The sequence below is a fragment of the Trachemys scripta genome, chromosome 12, assembly GCF_013100865.1.
Source record: "Trachemys scripta elegans isolate TJP31775 chromosome 12, CAS_Tse_1.0, whole genome shotgun sequence".
NCBI classification, from domain to species: Eukaryota; Metazoa; Chordata; order Testudines; family Emydidae; genus Trachemys; species Trachemys scripta.
In genome coordinates, this window is record NC_048309.1 from 39,601,855 (window position 1) to 39,624,309 (window position 22,455).

Here is a 22,455-nt window from a genome sequence, read left to right on the forward strand (position 1 = left end):
GCTGACTCATATCCAGCTTCTCATCCACTGTAATCCCCAGGTCCTTTTCTGCAGAACTGCTGCCTAGTCAGTCGATCCCCAGCCTGTAGCGGTGCATGGGATTCTTCCATCCTAAGTGCAGGACTCTACACTTGTCCTTGTTGAACTCATCAGATTTCTCTTGGCCCAATCCTCCAATTTGTCTAGGCCACTCTGGACCCTATCCCTACCCTTCAGCATATCTACCTCTTCCCCTGGCTTAGTGTCATCTGTGAACTTGCTGAGGGTGCAATTCATCCCATCAGCCAGATCATTAATAAAGATATTGAACAAAACCAGCCCCAGGGGCACACCACTTGATACCGGCTGCAAAGTAGACATTGAGCCATCGATCACTACCCATTGAGCTCTACAATCTAGCCAGTTTTCTATCCATCTTATAGTCCAGTCATCCAATCCATACTTGTTTAACTTGATTCTCTTTTCAACTGACCATTGAAATGAGACACCACTGTAGGGCAAAGCAGCTAGGGTATAATGTCACACAATGCTATTAAACTGAATGTTATGAAAAGTGGAAACTGTGTGTGTGTGTGTATGTGTTTCCCTGTTGCCCCTTGCAGGGGTGTGAGCCCTGTGCATGGGTATGTGCTGCCCCCTGCTTGAGGGAGCAAGTCCTGCTAAGTGTGTGACTATGAGGGCACGGCACCCCCGACTGACCCCTCCATCCTCCTTTTTGCAGCCCAGCACCCCCTGCTGCTGCACCGGAGTATTGTGGAGAGCACTCACTCTGAGTACAGAGCATCCCCTACTGAATCTCCCATGCTGCTCCCAGAGCTCATCACCACCTTCTGAGATGTTCAAAGGAGTCTTAGGCTACGTCTACAGTACGGGGGGAGGGATCGATTTCAGATATGCAAATTCAGCTACAGGAATAGCGTAGCTGAATTCGACGTATCTGATCCGACTTACCCCGTTGTGAGGACGGCGGCAAATCGACCACCACGGCTCCCCCGTCGACAGCGCTTACTCCTACCTGGGCTGGTGGAGTACGCGCGTCGATTCGGGGATCGATTATCGTGCCCCGACGAGATGCGATAAATCGATCCCCAAGAGATTGATTTCTACCCACTGATCCAGGCAGGTAGTGAAGACAAGCCCTTAGGGATTTAGACATCCAATTCCAACCCAATGCAATGGGATTGGATTACATAACTCCCTGAGGCTTTTTTAAAAAAATCCCAGCCTTTCCTCTCTCTTCACCAGTGAAAAATCCATAGTTGGATCTCTGACCTGCACTGGGTGGCTGAGATGGGAATGTCACCTTTGGGGAGCCAGATGATCAGGGGTTGGACCCAACACCTGTCTTTGTCTAGGATAGGGTTCCGCAGAGATAATCAAGGAGACTGGTTTAATATGAAGGGGCAGAACAAGGAATAATGGTCTCAAGTTGCAGTGGGGGAGGTTTAGGCTGGCTATTAGGAAAAAAATATTTCACTAGGGGAAGGGATAGCTCAGTGGTTTGAGCATTGGCCTACTAAACCCAGGGTTGTGAGTTCAATCCTTGAAAGGCCCACTTAAGGATCTGGGGCAAAATCAGTACTTGGTCCTGCTAGTAAAGGCAGGGGGCTGGACTTGATGACCTTTTAAGGTCCCTTCCAGTTCTAGGAGATAGGATATCTGCATTAATTTAAAGCCCTGGCTCGGATGATTTAGTTGGGGATTGGTCCTACTTTGAGCGGGGGGTTGGACTAGATGACCTCCTGAGGTCCCTACCAACCCTGATATTCTATGATTCTATGATTTTGATAGCAGTTACACCAGTGTAAATCCAGAATGTCTGCATTCCTTTAGCTGGGCTCAGACTCTGATCCACTTACACTGATTCTGTAATCCCTCAGTGGGCAAGTCGTCCCACATTCACAGAGGGAGCTGCTAATCAGTATCCACCAGGTGATCAGAATCTGTCCCACACTGAAACCGAAGGAATTCCTTACAGAGCAGAGTGCTACCCAGTGGGAGTGAAGAGAGAAGAATCTGACCCGCTGCCTTTAGGCTTGGATTATCTAAAATGCCTCATTGAATTTCAAAGAGAGTGGAGAACCTCACAGAACTGGGCCCTAAATTAATCTATGGGCAGGATGCTGAGCTGGGGTAACACTGAAGTTAATAGGTGAGATCACCAGCTGTTGTAAATCTGCTTCATTCTCTTGATTTCAGTTTACATCACTTCATTTCTTCTGCAGCGTGGGACATGGGTAACTTGCTGGGGGATTCTCTGCACCTTGAAGCCTTAAACCATGATTCGATGACTTCAATAGCTCAGACATAGGTCAGGGGTTTGATACAGGAGTGGGTGGGTGAGATTCTGTGACCTGCATTGTGCAGGAGGTCAGACTAGATGATCATAATGGTCCCTTGTAACCTTAAAGTCTATGATTCTATTTACAGCGGTTGAAGAGCTGCCCTATTATCTCAGTCTGAAGTCAATGGTGGGTTATTTTCCAATGGATAAGGAGGGCATAGTTCTGAGTTCTGACCCTGAGCTGCTACGTGGCTTGAGCAAGTCACTTCCTCTCTCTATTCCTCAGCTTCTCCATCTTAAAATGGGGATAATTGTACTCACAGATGTTTTTCCGGTCGAATGCTGGCATCAGGCAATAAAAATAACAACCTGGCTTCCGTATCACCATTAAAAAATGAGATTTAGTTTTAATGACTGCTCTTAAAATACAACAAGAACACGCTTTGACTGTGAAGTGTGAAGAGCTCCCAAATGTCATGCAACAAAACAAAACCTGTGTTAAATAATTCATCCTTTGGGTTCAGCGTTTTTTTCTAATCACATTTTCCCTTCCGACTTCCGTACATTTACATAGTTCTTTTGGTACTCAGGATGGAGAGCTTCCTGCTACATTTGCAAGCCCTTGTGTTTCAAAAGATTTCATAGATTCCAAGGCCAGAAAGGCTCACTGTGATCATGATGCAGACCATGCATCTTCCTCTAAATAATTCCCTTTGTGCTACAGCACATCTTAAAAAAAATTCCGATCTTGAATTTAAAATTCCCAGGGATGGAGAATCCTTCATGATTATTCCAATGGTTAGTGACTCTTAGCGTTAGTCCAATGGTTAGAGACTCAACACCAACTAAATCATCCCAGCCAGGGCTTTGTCAAACTGGGCCTTAAAAACCTCTAAGGATGGAGATTCCATCACCTCCCTAGGGAACCCATTCCAGTGCTTCACCACTCTCCTAATGAAATAGTGTTTCCTAACATCCAACCTGACCACCCCCCACTGCAACTTGAGACCATTGCTCCTTGTTCTGTCATCTGCCACCACTGAGAACAGCCTAACTCAATCCTCTTTGGAACCCGTCTTCAGGTAGTTGAATACTGCTATCAAATCCCCCCTCACTCTTTTCTTCTGCAGACTAAATAAGCTCAATTTGCATTATTCTTTGCTGTAACTACTGAGCTTCAACTCTAGTCTGTGATAGTAGCTTGCAGCACTGATCTCTGTGTTAAGTACACACAATTGCTTGTGATTACATTTGAATGGTGACCATTGATTAAATATTAATGCGGTTCTGAGTGAATTAATGAATTGTTGGTTTGTTGAGAATAAGCAAATGTCCTGATTTGAGAAATACAGCTTAAGTTAAAAAGTTGACCTGAAAAAAACCCCCAGCATTAAACTAGTAAGCAAATTCTCCCTGGACTCAATAAGAGGGGTTATCCTATTGGATTCTAATATATTGCCAAATCTAGTTTGTGAGATTTCAGCTTCAAAATCTAACTGGCAACCTGGCAAATTCATAAATCAAACTCCTTTCATGCTCACAGGGGCCAGATTCCCAGCTGGTGTGAATCAATTATCTGCATTTAAAAGTTAATGGGAAAACACTGATTCACACCAAGTGAGAACCAGCCAATTGCCTTCAATGAGATTAATTGGGAGAATAAATGCTACTTATGTTGGAAGGACAGTAATCTAGTTGTGACCTCCATGCAAATTTTCTTTTAAAAATTGTCAATATTCAATAGATGCAGTCCATGTAATCCCTTATTTGATAATGTAATGATCTTCTGTCTGTCCCCAATTTCAGCTATGCCACAACTAATTCATTGCTGCATAGCGCATTTTTAAACGTTATGGTTGCAGGCAATATATAAAAATGATAGATGGTTGGGTGGATGGATAGATGGATAGGTCAGAGATAGTTGATTAGATAGACAAATGAATAATGGGGGAGAGAGAGGGGCTGGGAATGGATCAATATAGAGAGAAAAAAGAGTTTGTGTGTCAAAAAGGGAAAGATGCACAGAATATGAACAAACAGATTTATAGATAGAGGGATTGATAGATATGTATGGGGTGACCAGAAAGAGAGAGAGAGAGAGACAGCTGGATGAACAGATGGACAAATAAATATTCAGAGAGGGAGGGAGAAAGAGAGGTAAATAGATTGATAGACAGAGAAAGGTAAAGCAAAGCATTAGGAAACAAAGGGAAATGCCAGCTGTTAAAGACTTAGATAACTCCTCACTTAGACAGCTGGTTATCACCAAGGTGGATGCAGTTCACCCTTCTCTACTTGAGGAGCTGTGGAAAGAAATGATCTCTGTTTGGTGTAGAAAAGAGGTAGAGAACAAAGAAAGGGCATATTGGAAGTCACAGGGAGTCTAGAATTAATTCAGCAAAGGGGATGAGGTTAAAATGGCTGAGATTTTTAAAGGTGCCTAAGAGAATTAGGTGTCCAAGTCCCATTGAGTCCATTGCAATTGGGCTTCTACCTCCCCCTCAGGTCCCTTGGAATATCATAGCCATTAAATACTGGTAGAATTAGTATCTATCTATCTATCTATCTATCTATCTATCTATCCCCTTATACACCCATGCATCTATCTGGCAACCTGGCAAATTCACCTATCCATCCATCCACCCATCTTTAGATATCTCATCTAAATCTGACAAACTCATTTGAAGTGAGTGAATATTTATGACTGCATAATTTATTAGGAAAAAATGCTCCTTGTTTTCTAATTGGGAATTGTACTCAGGTATCTTCTCAATTGCAAAGATGTAGTATTTATTTGAATGGTTGTTTAGCTTTGATTGGACTCGCATTGGTCATATGTTCCTGTTTCTGTCTCCTTATTGGACCAGCATAATCCTTCATTTATTTATTTTTAATGTAAACAAAAGACAAAATCTGAGCTGGAAAATTGCATCATCCAAACATTCTTTCCTATATGATTAAAATTCACTTTTCTCAATTTCTTTTTATAATTCAGTAGGCTAGTCACAGAACACACATTTTTTTTCTCTGTGCAGAGGACCCTCACAAGACCTGTATGCTGTTTAAAATTCTATTAACCACAAAAAATAAGACTCAATACCTGCAAAAGGTCAGTGTCCTGAATTAGCAAACACAACAATGCAGAAGAAATATTTTATTCCAGTGAACTATTTTTGAAGCATTCATATCATTCCAGACATCAGTTGTATCTTCAGGAACAAGCAGAAGGTCTCTGTTCTTTCCAAGATCCAAATGAAATCTCCCCTCATCTTTCTCAGTTTCTTCATCCATTAATGATACTGTTGACCTTTATTTCTTGGTTTTCCTATCACTGCAGTCTATCGCCATTCTGAACATGTTAATTGAGAATCAAACCACACTGACTGAATTTACTTTCCTGGGTCTTTCCAATGAACCATACCTTCAGATTTTCCTCTTCCTGGTGTTTTTAGCTATTTACCTAATCACTCTCTTGGGGAACATGATGATAATGCTGGTGATATGGGCTGACCGTCACCTTCACACTCCCATGTACCTCTTCTTAAGTAACTTATCCTTTCTTGACATCTGTTGCTCCTCAGTCACAGTCCCCAAAATGCTGGAGAGCTTCCTAGCAGAGAAGAAGACAATTTCTGTCCATGGGTGCATTGCCCAGCTGTTCTTCTTTTTTTTTTTTAGCTACCACAGAGTGCTACCTACTGGCTGTGATGGCTTATGACAGATACACTGCCATATGTGAGCCACTGCATTACTTGAAAACGATGAGTGAACCGGTCTGTATGTGGATGGCAGGTGGCGCATGGATAGCTGGCTTGCTAAATTCCCTTGTCAACACTCTCCTTGTAACCGACTTACACTTCTGTGGGCAAAAGGAAATTAACCATTTCTGCTGTGAGCTTCCGGTTCTATGACCACTTTCTTGCACTGACATGTTTATCAATGAAATGGTGCTGTTTGCCTTCACTATGATTTTAGAGATGCTCTCCCTCCTGTTAACCCTGATCTCTTACATGTTCATCATCTCCACCATCCTGAGGATACCTTCCAAGGAGGGAAGATGTAAATCTTTCTCCACATGCACCTCCCAACTCATTGTGGTTGGTTTGTTCTATGGGATTGGGTTTATAAGCTACATATGAACTGACTCTAGCTACTCTCTCATTCTGGAAAAGGCGGTGTCCATCCAGTACAATGTCTTAACTCCCATGTTCAACCCCATCATCTACAGCCTGAAGAATAATGAAGTGAAAAGTAGTGTGTGGAGAGTGCTCAGAAATTGCAAATAGGAAGAGATTAATGTGAACTTGGTGTCTGAGGGTGAGATTTTTAAAACTACCATAAGGTCAGATTTTTAAAGATATGTGGGGCATATGGGATTTTCAAAAGCATCTAGGTGCCTAACACACATTGAAATCAAATCCCTTAACCACCTTTGAAAATCTCAGTCATAAGACATGCTGACTATTAGCAGTGAAATAGAAGTACCTATAAATGTATTGGTAATATGTGATATGTCTGTTTGTCAGGGCAAGATCCTCAGCTGGTGTAGCTTGCAAAAGATCCATTGACTCCAGTTGGGCCACATGGATTTATGCAAGGTGTCAACCTGTCACATTGCTTTCAGTAGAGCCATGCCAAGTAAAACCAGGTGTAGATCTGGCATCTGGCATGCCTTCAGTGGAGTTACACTGATATAGAAAAGCTAGGGATCAGGTTTCTTGTCTCCATTTGTGTTATATCTATTTATACCTACTGGAGATATGATTCGCTGAGTCCAGCTCAACTATGCTAAGTTACACCACCTGGCAATCTGAGCCCTATTTTTCTATTGAGAAATTCTTCTCACAGTTCATCTATAGAAATCTAAACAGCCTTGTAGTACTGCTGTCCTGTTCTCCTACATTTGTTTCACTCAGCTATTAAATTTCTTCTTAATAAAATTGTAAGATCTTTGGTCCATGGATTCTCTTTTAGATCCATCTGTAGAGTAGAGTTCTTATACTAGATGCTGTGGGCTAGATTCACAAAAGGACATAAGCACCTCACTGCCACTTTAGGCACCTAAATCCCAGAATCAAGCCACACTGGAATTTACAACCCCCCTGCTCAACTTCCACCTAAACTTGTTCAGCACCTACATTTTTTCACATACATTGATGCCCCATGCCAGGCATCTGGATGCCTAAGACACAGAGTGATTCAGAAATGGGGAAAGATAGGTGTTCCTCCACCTACCTCACAGTGATGACTTGGTAAATAAAGAAGGGATAACCTAACCTAACTAAAGTCCATATTCCCCAAATGAGAACTGGGTAAACTCCATTTACCCATGTTTACTCTTGACTACACTATTGCTACAGGGCCCGGTCTCACCGGCATGCTCCGAGCTTGCCTACCCGATTGGGCCCTGTGACATTCTGTACCTCAAAGTAGTGCCCTGGAGCCCCATATTCACCACTGTGATGTGATTATGATGTGTTTTGTACAATGCATCCGTCGTGAGGTATCATTTGAGAACTCATGATCTGGTGAACATTAATATCCTTTTGAATTATGTGTGTTACCTGAAGTTGTACCTGAAGTTATGGAGTTTTGCTATGTGTGTGTTACTGAAATACATTATGAGGTTGAGAGATACCCATAGCCCACCTTTCAGTGGCAACAAAGGAGCATCTGACAAGACAGATTTACATCAGGACCAGCCAGACATGTGTTGATGGCTTATCAAAGGATCAACTCTCCAAGAGACTCCTCAGAAAGACCATGTACCCAATGGGGGCTGCCTGACCCCCACATCTCAGCAAGGATCTTTATAGCAGCTGGAAGAATATAAAAGAGGGACAGTGGCATTATCACTTGGCCTGTTCCCTCCCGCATCTCAACATCTGGAAGATCGTTTGGAAGATTGGTTCCCGGCTGGAAAGGGGATCCTGCTTGTGTAATAAGAACTGTAAACTGCCTGTAACATCTATTAGGGTGAAAAACTGCTTGATTCAAATCTTGCTTAGTCTGTAGAATTTAGACTGCAATTTTATTCTTTATTTCTTATGTAACCAACTTTGATGTCTATGCCTGCTACTTACAATCACTTAAAATCTACCTTTCTGTAGTTAATAAATCTGTTTTATATTTTATCTAAAACAGTGTGTTTTTGGTTGAAGTGCTTGGGGAATCTCAGCTCAGGTTCACACGGATTGGTGCATGTCCACTACCCTTTGTCAGAAAGGTGAACTAATTAATGAGCTTGCACTGTCCAAGGGAGACTTGAGCAGTGTAAGAGGTATATTTCTTGGTTGCAAGGCTGGGAGCTAGGGTGATTTGTTGGTGCCTCTCTTCATACAACTCAGGAGTGGCTTAGAGAGGATTCATGCAATTTAGCTGGGTGTTGGTCTCCACATGTTGATGGCTGAGTGATCACAGCACCTGGAGAAGTTTGCTGCTTGTCACAGGCATAGCATTGTAAAAAACAGCAATAATAATAACCATAATCATAAAGGGCCAGACTGTGATACACTTACTCTACCACCATTTAAGGACAAATTTTCACAAGTATTTAGACAGGTGAGACACCTAGGCCCAAACCCATCAAGGGACTTAGTGTATTTCCACACTACAACTGCTCCAGTGGCACAGCTATGGTACTGCAGCACAATAGTATAGATGCTTTCTACATCAATGGAAGAGATTTTTTCCCCATCTATTCAGGTAATTCACCTCTTTGAGAAAGACAGTTGCTAAGTCAATGGAAGAACCTAGCTATCAACATAGGTACCATCACTCAGAGAGGTGTTGTTCCTACAATGGTGGAAATTCTCTTCCATTGCGGTAAGCTGAGTCTACGCTATAGGGTTATGCCAGCATAGCTATGTCACCGTACATGCTGCTATAGTGTCCACAGTGTAGACAAGCCCTGAGTATCATACAGACACATAGAGGGATCTGGGCTTTGTTAGGAGAATGTAGACTGGTTTTGTTCTGTTTCTGTAATTCTGATACATATCTTGAAGGAAATATATTGAATTAAGTTAAACTTTAGTGAATTAGAATTACAGAACTGAGTTCATTGTGGGAGAATCGAGTCTCAGGTTTACACCCATATGTTTTGGGGGAAGAAGGGGAGTGTGAAAGCTCAGACCCATCGCTCTAAAGAGAAAAATGATGCAGGATGCAAACTGTGACACTGGCAGACCAGGTGTCAGCTCATGCCAAGGCCTCACTGAACACAGATGAATGTCCAGCTGGAGACGAGTCAGGTTCACCCATGCATTAGTATTGTTAAATAGGTATTAGATTTATAAAGATGTGCAATGCTTGTGAATTGCTGCCTGCATTAAGCTCACTTATAATGTCTGTATCCATGTTCTCAGTGTTTAATATTTAAGCGTTTGCTCAGTAACTGTAAAAGTGTTTGCCCTGAAACTGTCAAGAAAGGAGCATTACCAAGTGTGAAATAGGAGTTTACCACAAGAAGTGTCATCTCCTCTCCAACAAAGGAAGGTACATAGACACCAAACAAGCCATTGTGGAACATCAGTGGACCAAAGACTTTGTGGATTGCTTGCCCCTGCCCGTCTCCCCCGCCCCCATACACACACACAAGCACTCACCTCATCAGCTTGAGCTCTAAGTGCAAGGAATAAAAATCCATGTTAAGAAATTGTTGTCTCTATGCTGCTAGAACTCTCAGGGTATATCTACACAGCAACTAGACACCCATGGCTGGTCTGTGCCAGCTGATGCAAGCTCATGGGTCTCAGGCTGTGGGACTGTTTCATTGCTGTGTAGATGACTGGGTCCGGGCTCTAGCCCCCTATGAGGGTGAATACCCAATTTTCCACTGAAAAACTGTTTTTGATGGAAAAATTTCAATCAGCCCTAGATAACAGCATACTGAAATCACAGAGCAATCTTCTCTCTCCCATTCAATAAAGAAAGAGATTGCTAGTCTGGGAGAATAAATCCAGCTCAGTACCTGTTCTGCATACCGCATTGTGTTTACTCACTCAGAAATTATCTGGGGTATATTGTGACCCAGTAGCCCCCCCGCCATGTTTAAAAACCCCTTTGTGATCACTTACCCATTATTACTTAGTGGCTGTGCTATCAAACTCCAGTGGGTGAAAGGGCAGCAGAATACCCAACAAGGAAGTGTTTTATAGTCCTTCCTCCTAATTCTCAGACTTTTCACAGAAGTGAGTAATTCATATCTCCTTTTAAATGCAGATTATTTTGCTGTTTTGTTGTTGATTATGCAATAGAAGTATAGGAATTGACAGAAATTGACATAGTAATTATCAAGTTATGCATCTAATCCAGCATCCTGATTCCAACTGTGGATAGAACCAAATGCAGCAGAGGCAGGTGTAAGGACCAGCCATAGACAGCTGAAGGATAATCAGTTCCCTACATTACGTATCATCTTGAATCTCTAATAATTAGAGACTGGTGTAAGCGCTGAAGCATGAAATTTAATATCCCTTCCAAAATGTATGTGATTATCACTTAACCCTGGATTTTCTTGATATCCATCAAATTGTCCAATCTTTTTTTGACTCTTGTTAAGATCTTGGCCTGAACCATTTAATGCGCAATGAGTTCCACAGTTTAATTACTTGTGTGTGGGGGGGAGTATTTCCTTTTAATGGTTTTGAGTTTCCCAAGTTTTATGTTTCAGTTAGCCTTAATTATTATGCCAAAATTGAACCTAGTGAGTTTATTTAAGCCAAAGCAATTGCTCTGACCAGCATATATTGAGTTTCAAAATAGTTGTATTTAAAGGATGTTTTAATATAAAAATAATTAAATATTGAAAAAATACTGAAAATTCAATGAGCCTATGAAGAGCAATGTAACATTTTTTAAAGTCAAAAACAGTATTTAAACTGGTTAACAGACAGAGTTTAGCCATGCCATTAGTGCAAATTGGAACACAATGGTGATTATGGAAACACAACTGCTGCCTCCATAGTACATTCTCTTACACGGAGAACATTTTTTCCCTCTCTGGGTGTCTAATAGATATCAGAACTGATGGACAAGAATAGAACTTCCCAATTATGGGTGTGATCTGCAAATTCAAGGATTGTACTATATTTTGACTATTGATTTTTCATGTTTTCTTTACTCTCAACAATGCTCACAATAGATATTATGTAAATATGATGTGTGTGATGCTTTTGCTGCTGAGTCTTTCTGCCATTGGTAAATGAGCCTATGTACTTGTCACCTCTAGAAAACCATGTAGTAAGACAGTTGTCTAAAGCAGTTACCACTGTGGCTAGTTCTCTATTACAGAAGCCAATCTCAAAATTGTATTTACATTAATTAGTTGCATTACATTGAATTAAATGTAGTTTCTTTGGGCTGCTAGAAGGAGAGATGGAAAGGGTAGACAAATAAACATTAAAAAGGAGACCTTTTAAAGCTTCTAGGGTAAATTTTCAAAAGCATCCAAGTCCCATTTTAAAAAGTGATTTGGAATTAATGCCTGTTTTAAAGTATGTAGGTGTCTGAAAATGCAGAAAGCACCTAGGGAGATTTTCAAAAGTGCCTAGGCACCAAGCTCCCAATAGGAGTTAGGTATCTAGATCCAGATTTTTAAAAAATATTTAGGTGCCAAACTCACTTGAACAACCTGGACCTTCAATGATTTGAAAAATCCCATTAGGCAGCTGCCTGCATCTTTGGGTGCCAAAATACCTTTCAAAATCTGGTCATAAGTGCTTTTGACACTTTTACTGTTAATTTTACCTGAAGTGTTGAGTACTAAGGCCAGTTGTCAGTGCAATTTAACAATAAAAAGGTAAAGGCTTGAGGGTTTTTGTGTGTTTCATGTTTTTGTTTGATGTTACTTGTTGGGAGTTTATTGTTGTTATTATTACTACCTATTTTCAAGGGGGACATTCAACATCAGCTATATAGTGAGACACTGGTTGTGACCTTAATTAGAGGTGTAGGGTGTAAAATAATACACTCTAAAGGATTACTAAACAAAATAGTAAAATGTACTCCAGGAGTCAGGGGGTTAAGTCAAACTCTGTTTTCATAAGAAAGAAAGAAAGAAAGAAAGAAAGAAAGAAAGAAAGAAAGAAAGAAAGAAAGAAATGGAAGGCATTTACAAAGAACTCCATAATTATGTATATAATTAGATTCCAGGATTGTCAAAACATATCACAGGTCTCATTTTGTTCAGAATACCACAAGGTTCAATCACCAGTGGATTTGTGGTCTGTTATCATCCATTTTTTAAGTTCTCAGCCATTTTGACTTTGCAAATTACACCTATCTGATGTACAGCTACCATAAGGCATGTATCTATGCCATGCCCAGAGTCCTAGAACACTGGGATTTCAGCGCTAACTCAACCAACCACCACCCTTACACTATGGCTAATTTGCATGCAACAATTTCATTGGCTATCCGAGGGAGACTGCACACATAGGAGGTTACATGGCCCAATTGCCACATGCATTTCATATGTTGTTTCTGATACTGACAATATCTAGATAGATAGATAGATAACAACTCAGGATTTTAAGCCAATCTCAGAGGAGGGGTGAAGGGAAAGCCCTCTAACAATCCTATCTTCCCCCAGTTCATAAATCAGACTGGGGCTTAGGTGTCTGGCTCCACAGAGTAAGTCAGCAATGCACATGCTCAGACCAAACAAAATTAATTATTTAATTACAGAAATAATTTAACAATCATAAAGTTCCCAGGGTGTTTTCAGTACAAAGTACATGAGATATATGCTACTAAACTTTCACAGCAATGGTTCATGAGTCTAGAATGATCTCACAAGATCAGAGTCATGGATGGAATGGTGCCTCTCTTGTGGATGTGGTGGCTGGGAATATTTTAAGCCCTTAGATTGGGTGAGTGGGGTTATTGTAATAAATCAATGTCTTTGGCGAGTGGGAATGGACTGGTACACTGCCATAATGGATGGGAATGTCTTTGATTGGTATTAATACTAAATGGGAATGCACCAGAGTTGGGGCTGAGGTAACTGAAGAAAAAGTCAAGTTCCCTCCATTCCTACTGTGAATCCTGGTGCTCAATCAGCTGCCAAATAATTTAGGGAGCCCTTTTTTTGGCAACATGTTGTTGCATTTAAAGAAAGAACTGGCTCCCTCTTCATGGCTATTTCCTACTCCTTCCCATGGCTTTCTTGAAGGCAGCTTGCACATCCTTGTTCCTGAGGCTGTAGATCATTGGGTTTAGCATGGGTGTGACCACAGTATAAAACACAGAGACCACTTTCCCAATATCCATGGAGTAGCTGGAGGAGGGGGAGAGGTAGGTGAAGAAACCCGGGCCATAGAACAGCAGGACGGTGAGGAGGTGGGAAGCACAAGTTGAGAAGGCTTTGCGTCTGCCCTGGGCTGAGTGGATTTTCATGATGGTGGATAGTATGTAAGTGTATGATGTGGAAATCAACAGGAAGCAACTTCCACCTACTGCTCCACTGAGCAGAAAAACCAGCACCTCATTAAAATAGGTGTCCATGCAGGCCAATTTGATCAAAGGAGGGATCTCACAGAAGAAGTGATTGATTTCATTGGGACCACAGAAAGGTAGCCTGGCTATGAAGAACGTATGTAACATTGAGTAGACAAAACCACCTATCCATATAGCAATGGCAGAGCACATACAAGTCCTGTGGTTCATGATGGTTGTGTAGTGCAAAGGCTGGCATATTGCCATGTAGCGGTCATAAGCCATCAGGGCAAGAAGCAAAGATTCAGATCCAGCAAAGGAGATGAGAAAGTACAGCTGGGCCATGCAACTGGAGAAGGAAAGAGATTTAATCTTGGCAACCAACGTCACTAGCATATTGGGGAGAGTGACGGAAGAGTACGAGATGTCTAAGAGAGACAAGTTGATCAGAAAAAAGTACATAGGAGTGTGGAGAGTGGTATCCACCCAGATAGCCAAGCAAATGGAGAGGTTGCCAGCCAAGGTCAGCAGGTAGATAATCAGGAAGCTCATGAAGAGTAACGGCTGCATTTCNCCCAGATAGCCAAGCAAATGGAGAGGTTGCCAGCCAAAGTCAGCAGGTAGATAATCAGGAAGCTCATGAAGAGTAATGGCTGCATTTCTGGGAAGCTCGAGAGGCCCAGGAGTCTGAATTCTGTCACTGTGCTTTGATTGTTCATGTCTATCACTTTACCTGCATGCAGGGACAAATAAGATGAATATATTCAGTTAAAAACAACATGCGGATAATACAAGACAGTGGAACGGAGAGAAGGTATATGTATGCTAAACATATGTTCCACCATCTCTTCCTTTTCGGACCACATTCTGTAGTTCAGGGAGCATTTCTGTCTATCAAGCTCTTTGGAACATAATTAAGCCTTAAGCACTTACGTTTATTATTATTATTATCATTATTACTTTTAGATATATTCACATGTAACAACATAAATAATAACACTTGATGTTCAATATTTATTCTGGCTGCACAGTCCTAATTTACATCAATCTACCATGGAAATTCAGCAGCTACCCAAAGTTCATATTCTTTGTTTTGATATTTTTCCATCTTAATGACAGATTCTTTTAAAATAAAGGTTTAAAGCTCCTGTTAAAATGGTAACTTCTTATCAGGGCTGGTGGACATTTTTCTGCCCAAAAAACTCTACAAGCACATTCTGTAATCAATCTTGATTCAGGAGAGAAAGTGCATGCTTAAAGTTAAACAAATGTTTAAGCGTTTTCCTCAGTATGGATGGATTAATTCCTTATTCCCTGGGCAACTTGGGCAGCAGTGACCCTGAGATGGTTGAGTTTGGGATCCTCACAAAAGGAAGAAAAGAGAGTAGCAAAATATGGATCCTGGACTTCAGAAAAGTAGACTTTGACTCCCTTAGGGAACTGTTGGGCAGGATCCCCTAGGAGGCTAATATGAGTGGGAAAAGAGTCCAGGAAAGCTGGCTGTATTTTAAAGAAGCCTCACTGAGGGTGCAGGAACAATGTGACAGATGATTTGGAAAAAGCTGAAGTACTCAGTGCTTTTTTTGCCTTGGTCTTCACAGACAAGGTCAGCTCCCACACTGTTGCCCTGGGCAACACAGGATGAAGAGGAGGTGAGCAGCCCTCGGTGGTGAAAGAACAGGTTAAGGACTATTTAGAAAAGCTGGACATGTACAAGTTCCTGGGTCCAGATCTAATGCATCTGAGGGTGCTGAGGGAATTGGCTGATGTGATTGCACAGCCATTGCCCATTATCTTTGAAAACTTGTGGTGATCAGGGGAGGTCCTAGACAATTGGAAAAAGGCAAATATCATGCCCATCTTTTAAAAAGGGAAGAAGGAGAACCCAGGAAACTACAGCCTCACCTCAGTCCCTGGAAAAATCATGGACCAGATCCTAACGGAAACCATTTTGAAGCACTTGGAGGAGAGGAAGGTGATCAGGAACAGTCAACATGGATTCACCAAGAGCAAGTCATGCCTGACCAACCTGATTGCCTTCTATGATGAGATAACTGGCTCTGTGGATATGGGGAAAGCAGTCGATGTGATATATCTTGACTTTAGCAAAGCTTTCAACACGGTCTCCCACTATATTCTTGTCAGCAAATTAAAAAAGAATGGATTGGATGAATGGACTGTGAGGTGGAAAGAAAGCTGGCTAGATTGTCGGGCCCAATGGGTAGTGATGAATGGCTTGATATCTAGTTGGCAGCCGGTATTAAGTGGAGTGCCCCAGGGGTTGGTCTTGGGGCCAGTTTTGTTCAACATCTTTATTAATTATGTGGTTGATGGGATGGATTGCACCCTCAGCAAGTTCGCAGATGACACTAAGCTGGGGGGGAGATAGATACGCTGGAGGGTAGGGATAGGGTCCAGAGTAACCTAGACAAATTGGAGGATTGGGCCAAAAGAAATCTGATAAGGTTCAACAAGGACAAGAGCAGAGTCCTGCACTTAGAATGGAAGAATCCCATGCACAGCTACAGGCTGGAGACCAACTGGCTAAGCAGCAGTTCTGCAGAAAAGGACCTGGAGATTACAGTGGATGAGAAGCTGGATGAGTCAGCAGTGTGCCCTTGTTGCCAAGAAGGCTAAAGGCATATTGGGCTGCATTAGTAGGAGCATTGCCAGCAGATTGAGGGAAGTAATTATTCTCCTCTATTCGGCACAGGTGTGGCCACGTCTGGAGCATTGCATCTAGTTTTCAGCCCCCCACTTCAGAAAGAATGTGGACAAATTGGAGAGAGACCACCAGAGGGCAGCAAAAATGATTAGGGGGCTGGGACATATAACTTATAAGGAGAGACTGAGGGAACCGGGCTTGTTTAGTCTGCAGAAGAGAAGAGTGAGGGGGGATTTGATATCAGCCTTCAACTACCTGAATGGGGGTTCCAAAGTGGATGGAGCTCAGCTGTTCTCAGTGGTGGCAGATGACGAAACAAGGAACAATGGTCTCAAGCTACAGTAGGAGAGGTCAGGTTGGATATTAGGAAACACTATTTCACTAGGAGGGTGGTGAAGCACTGGAATGGGTTACCTAGGGAGGTGGCGGAATCTCCATCCTTAGAGCTTTTTAAGGACTGTTTTGACAAAGCCCTGGCTGGGATGATTTAGTTGGTGTTGATCCTGCTTTGAGCAGCGGGTTCAACTAGATGACCTTCTGAGGTCTCTTCCAACCGTAATCTTCTATGATTCTTTTAGTCCCCTTTGAAAATTTCTCAGCATTGGTACCTCACTTTGCCATCTGTACAATGGGGATTTACCATTTCACACCTCACAGAAATAAATCTAAACATTAATTGAAATTCTAAAGCAAAACTTGTTTTATCTTTCAAATTCAAATTTTTAAAAATATTTTTCATATGAAAGTGGAACAATTTTAATCCCTTCCTGTGTGAAAATTTTTTCCATCTTACTTTTGAGAAAGAGATTTATTTCTTCTTTGTTCTTTTAAAAATGTTTTAAAAATCCTTTCACAAGCACAGAATATTTTTAATTTCACTGAAAATGTAAAAAATGGAAAATCACACCATAAAAACAAAGAAATCAATTAACAAAAATCTTTCAAATTATGCATTTCCTCACAATGTTTTCTATTTTTTTGATAAGCACTAATTAATTCATAAAATATTTTAAATATGTTCAGATATATGGGAAAATCAAACAGATTTGCCAGAGTTTGAAAGCAAAACACCTATATGTCTTTGCATAACTGGGGTCTTAAATACATATTCTCTGCAAAATTATGAACTGCACTTCTACTTCTTCAAATCAAATTATTTTTCATCCCTCGCTGTACTTTTTTTGTCAATGAAACTATAAATGAAATGTTAACTACGGTCTGTACTTTTCACAGAGAAAGGATAGACACTGTTCTGCACCTTGGTGTTTTCGTGCAGGGGGTCACGTATTCCGATATTAAACAAATTGTTTCTTTCTGACATACACTTACCTACATGCTCCAGTCACCATGTGCTTTCCATGAGGCAGCAGATCTCCCAAAGAAAACAGACCTTGAAAAATTCAGTTTCTGAAAACCTTCTGGTGGTTGTCCTTTCTCCCAAGCCTTGGAGATGTTCTAATTGGTCTCCTCACATTTCTGATGACACAGATTGCTGCAGAATAGTTGTTCTGCTTAATCTGCAAAGAGTTGATTCAAGGAGCATTTATAAATTATAGACCCACAGACGTAAGTGATGGTTAAGACTCCCTTGAGTGTCTTGCCCATTCTCTTGACTCAGTAGAAGGACTGTTTCCTACAGAATCCTCATGTGCTTTCTCCTATCTAATTTTAAATGTCAACAACCTTGATCATGTAACTTTCTAAGGTTTCCCAGTGGGCATTGTTAAAAAGTTAATGGTATTTCACCATCAAGGCCTTGAGCTATCCTTTCACTGAAGTCTATAGCATATCTTCCAGTGCTTTGAACCTGAAAAGGAACACACCTGGATTGTGGTTAAAGCAGTGGAGTGGAGGTCAGAAAACCTTAGCTCAATTCTATCCATCTGAAGCAGATCCTCTTTGTGTCTTTGAACAAGTCACTCAGGCAGATTTGTAAAGGTATTTAGGCACCTAGTGGGATTTCAAAAGTAACTAGGTGCCAAACACCCATTGGAACCAATGAGTTTTAGACACCCGGATGCTATTGAAAATCCCTCCAAGTACCTTTACAAATCTGGTTTTCTGTGCCTTGGTTTACCCATCTTTAAAATGGAGATAATCATCTTTCCGTTCTTTCTTATTTATTTAGACTGGTATTTTTAAAGGCCCCTAAGGGAGTTAAGCACTCAGCTTTCTACAGTTATATTCTCTATCTTAACCACAAGTAACAAGCTCAGTGAAGGAATTTCTTGGTGAAAATCTCTAGCCTGTGCTATGCAGGTGGTCAGAAGTAGATGATTTTCATGATTCCTTCTGACCCCAAAATTTATGCATCTACAAAATCTAATTTATTTTCAATAGCAGTTGGGCACTTAACTGCCCTAAGTGTCTTTGATAAATCTTAGATTAGAAGGTTTTTGGAGTATATAAAATATGTATATACAATGACTAGGAGAATGGACTCCTGACCTCATTTGGGATTTTTACTTGTATATAATAAAGAATATATGTTTCTTTCACTAGATGTTTATTTCTCTGTCAGCAGATCTATATCTGTGCCAACAGATGGTGGCTACATTCTTTTTGCTATCTGGGGAAATTTCCTTAGGCTAAAATTTCCAAACATGAAGATCTACAGTTAAGCATACAGGTGCTTAAGTGACTCACAATGTGACTCAGTCACCTAAATCCCTGTTTTAGCCTTCACTGCAACCCACAAAACTCCGGCCAAAAACTTGGTGCCTAAGTTTTCAGGGTCAAATTTCCCTAGGCACCTCTGTTTCTGCCACTGGGTATGGGCAGTCCTGGCTCACTCTAGGAGTCCAGACACCTAACTCCCACATAAGCCCCAGTATGATAGGTGAACTGGCATAAGATAGGCAGGCAAAGACCTATTTAGTGTGCAGGACCTGATCCAATAGGCATGCTCAGTATAAAGTATTAAATAAAGCTTTCATTTTAACAACATCATTTGTTCCCTTTCCCTTTAGCTGAAGAGAGTTTATAGAAGAAGGAAAAAACACCTGTTGTTTGACAGTTCGCAGACGGTATTGAAGATGGTAATAACTGTCCTTTTTGGTGAAAGAAAAGAAGTTGGTTGAGATGAGCTGGAGGTATTGGTATTGCTGCTCTGTTAATATCCTTTAATTGCAGCCAGCCTGTGGGATTCAGCTGGAGCTGGTGGAGGTGTTGGACTCATCTGTGTCCCTTTCTCTGGCCTGGTCTGGTCCAGACATCTCTCAGGATGAGGACAAAGGAAGCGCAATGTTAGGGATGGCAGTTATGATGATGAAAATGTTAGGGATGGCAGTTATGATGATGAAATTTGCTCCAGTAGCCTCCGTCAGTTCTTCCTTCCCCCTCTTCTTTCTTTAACGACTCAGAAAGGGGAGCAATGGGTGGAATAGCCCATCCCCTTATTATTTTGTTCACCAGTTAGGCCTAATATCCAACACACCAATTTTGGTTCACTAATTTATGGCTCCACATCTCTTGTTTTTAGCAAGCATGATTTCAGCAGTCCGTGAATTAGATCAACAAGAGCTTTTTGTTTAGACCAATTCAGTCTTTCTGTCTCCCTTTCAAACCTTCTCCCATCAAAGATTGTTATTATAGGTTATTGTGACATCTTATGAACTTTCACATAATTTTTACAAAAAGCAACAGAGGGTCCTGTGGCACCTTTAAGACTAACAGAAGTATTGGAACATAAGCTTTCGTGGGCGAATGCCCACTTCAACAGACGCAAGACATTTTGATAATTGATAATTAACATTGATAATTTTTACAGTTATGTTCAAAGTTAGGGTAAATTTTTAGCCCCAGTTATCATAACAAGGTTCACTCCCTGCTCTCCCTAAAAGGAAAAACAAAGATCTGAGCCAGGGTCTCTCACACCTTTCAGGACAGTGTGCTAACCACTGAGATATGGGATATTCCAATGGAAAGCTCTCCTGTTGAAGCTGTTCCACTGTGTGCTAAATAATTGAAAAGTCATTGAGCCAGAAAAAAACTGGATAGCTTGGGCCTTCATCTCTGAGGTGGGAGACCTGGAGTCTAGTCTAGTTTTCCTGCTTCATTGACAGTGGAGCAGCTTCAACAGTAGAGACTGAGGGAGGGCTACATCAGAATATTACACAGGTCAGTGGTTTGGCCACATTGCCAAGAGTTGGGACACCCCTATATAAATCCTTTCTCCCCTCAGATATAGGGGGACTGTGACACTTTGTGCCCCAAAGCAACACCCTGGCACCCCCACATTCACCATTGTTATATAATTATGATATGCTTTGTACAAAAGATGCCTTGTGAAGTATCATTCTAAAAGTCTTGATCTGTTGAACATTAATAACCCATTGGATTGTATGTGCTGTCATTGTATGTGAAGCTTTGCTATATGTGTGTTACTGCAAGATGTTGTGAAGTTGGAAACACCCACCACTAGCCTTTCAGATACAACTGTGCTAATGGACCAGCAACAAAGACAATGGACCATGGAAGAGCTTATCCTCACCTGTGGATGCTTCAGTCAGCCTATGGACAATGGCTGCCATGACTCATTGGCAGCAGGCAAGGGCTTGTGACCAGATCATATGATACTGAACTCCATTTTGGTACCTGTGTTTTTCCATAAACTGGGCTGGGAAATTGGCTTGAAACCAAGGGATTTCTTCCATATGGAATAAACTATAAAGTGGGGAAGTGACACAGCAGCCCACTCCCCACACAAGAGAACACTTGGAAACACCTGAGGAACGAAGACTGGACTTGGGGAAGTACTGCTAGGCTAAAGGGATTTCTAGCCTGTGTATGGAAGCTTGATGGACTGTTGTACTATCTAATGGGGCGAGACACTGCTTGAGTCACATCATCATCTTCGCATGCACTTGTGGGAGCATAGATCTGGATGAATTTGAGAGTGCTGTTTCGGTTCAATCGGAGGTAAAGCACCCCAATACACGATGACTTCAAATAGCATGAGACAATTTTCGAAGACCATTCCTTGAAATTGATTATTTTCTGATCGATAGATGACGCATCATGCAGGATATTTCTGTAGTGCCATCATTCAATATCGGTAGCGATCATCACCTACTGAGAGCCAGACTCGTGTTCATTGTGAAGGTGGAGAAAAAGGTGCTGTATATGGCAAACAGAAGGCACCAACCGGTAGCTTTTGATGAGGCAATCCTGAAGGAAAAGATTTCTACGGAAGATTGGAATCTCCTGGACGACTGTGACAATGATTCTAATATGTATTCGTTATCTACTGCCCTATTTTCATTTGTTATGCTTATATTTTTGTTTCTGTTTTAACAGCTACTTTCACTTCCCCTCTTAGCCAAGATGGGGCTTTTGACCAATGTTGTTTTCTTTCAAAAATGGGAAATGGTGGCTTTTTTTGGCTAGTTTTGATCCACCAGAGTGCACAAACCTCCCTCCCCCCCTCCCGTCGGAGCTCTGCTTTACTGTGTTATATCCGAATTTGTGTTATATTGCGTTGCATTATATCAGGGTAGAGGTGTATATATTAAAAACAATAAAAGATCCCAAGCTTATGCAAATAAGCTTATCAGAGATCACTCCGATTCCATCAGGGGCTCTGGCTGGAGCAATCCTTCCAAACCCCATCTGTCATAGGTTTCACCCCCACTCTGAACTTTACAGTACAGATGTGGGGACCTGCATGAGAACCCCTAAGCTTAATTATCAGTTTAGATCTGGTTGCTGCCACCACCCAAATAGTTTAAAACAGCTGTTTATGAGTTATTTGGGAAACTTTGTCTTCCCTCCCAAAATCTCTCCCTCCCAAGTACTGTAACCCTTCCCTGGGTAACCTTGAGAGACTTTTCCACCAATTTTCTGGTGAACACCGATCCAACCCCCTTGGATCTTAAAACAAGGGAAAAAATTAATCAGGTTCTTAAAAAGAAGACTTTTAATTAAAGAAAGAAAGGTGAAAGGAAAACCTCTGGGAGAGAGCATACAAGTTTCTCTCACAGACAACAGATTTAAAACACAGAGGATGTTCTCCTGGGCAAAACCTTAGTTACACAAAAGAAATCCCAATTTGATTATCCCTCTAATG

General features: G+C 41.4%; 1 protein-coding gene and 1 pseudogene across 1 annotated transcript; one reads left to right on the forward strand and one right to left on the reverse strand.

Moving 5' to 3' along the window:
* The first annotated feature begins 5,765 nt into the window (after nucleotides 1-5,765).
* On the forward strand, nucleotides 5,766-6,423 carry LOC117885451 (annotated as a pseudogene).
* A 7,003-nt stretch (nucleotides 6,424-13,426) lies between these two features.
* On the reverse strand, nucleotides 13,427-20,920 carry LOC117885452 (olfactory receptor 1019-like). Its single transcript, XM_034786756.1, has 3 exons — nucleotides 20,881-20,920; nucleotides 14,375-14,456; nucleotides 13,427-14,282 (listed from the first exon to the last, which is right to left on the reverse strand). Exons 1-3 carry the CDS (start codon nucleotides 20,918-20,920, stop codon nucleotides 13,427-13,429), a joined length of 978 nt encoding a protein of 325 aa, XP_034642647.1.
* Nucleotides 20,921-22,455: the final 1,535 nt, after the last annotated feature.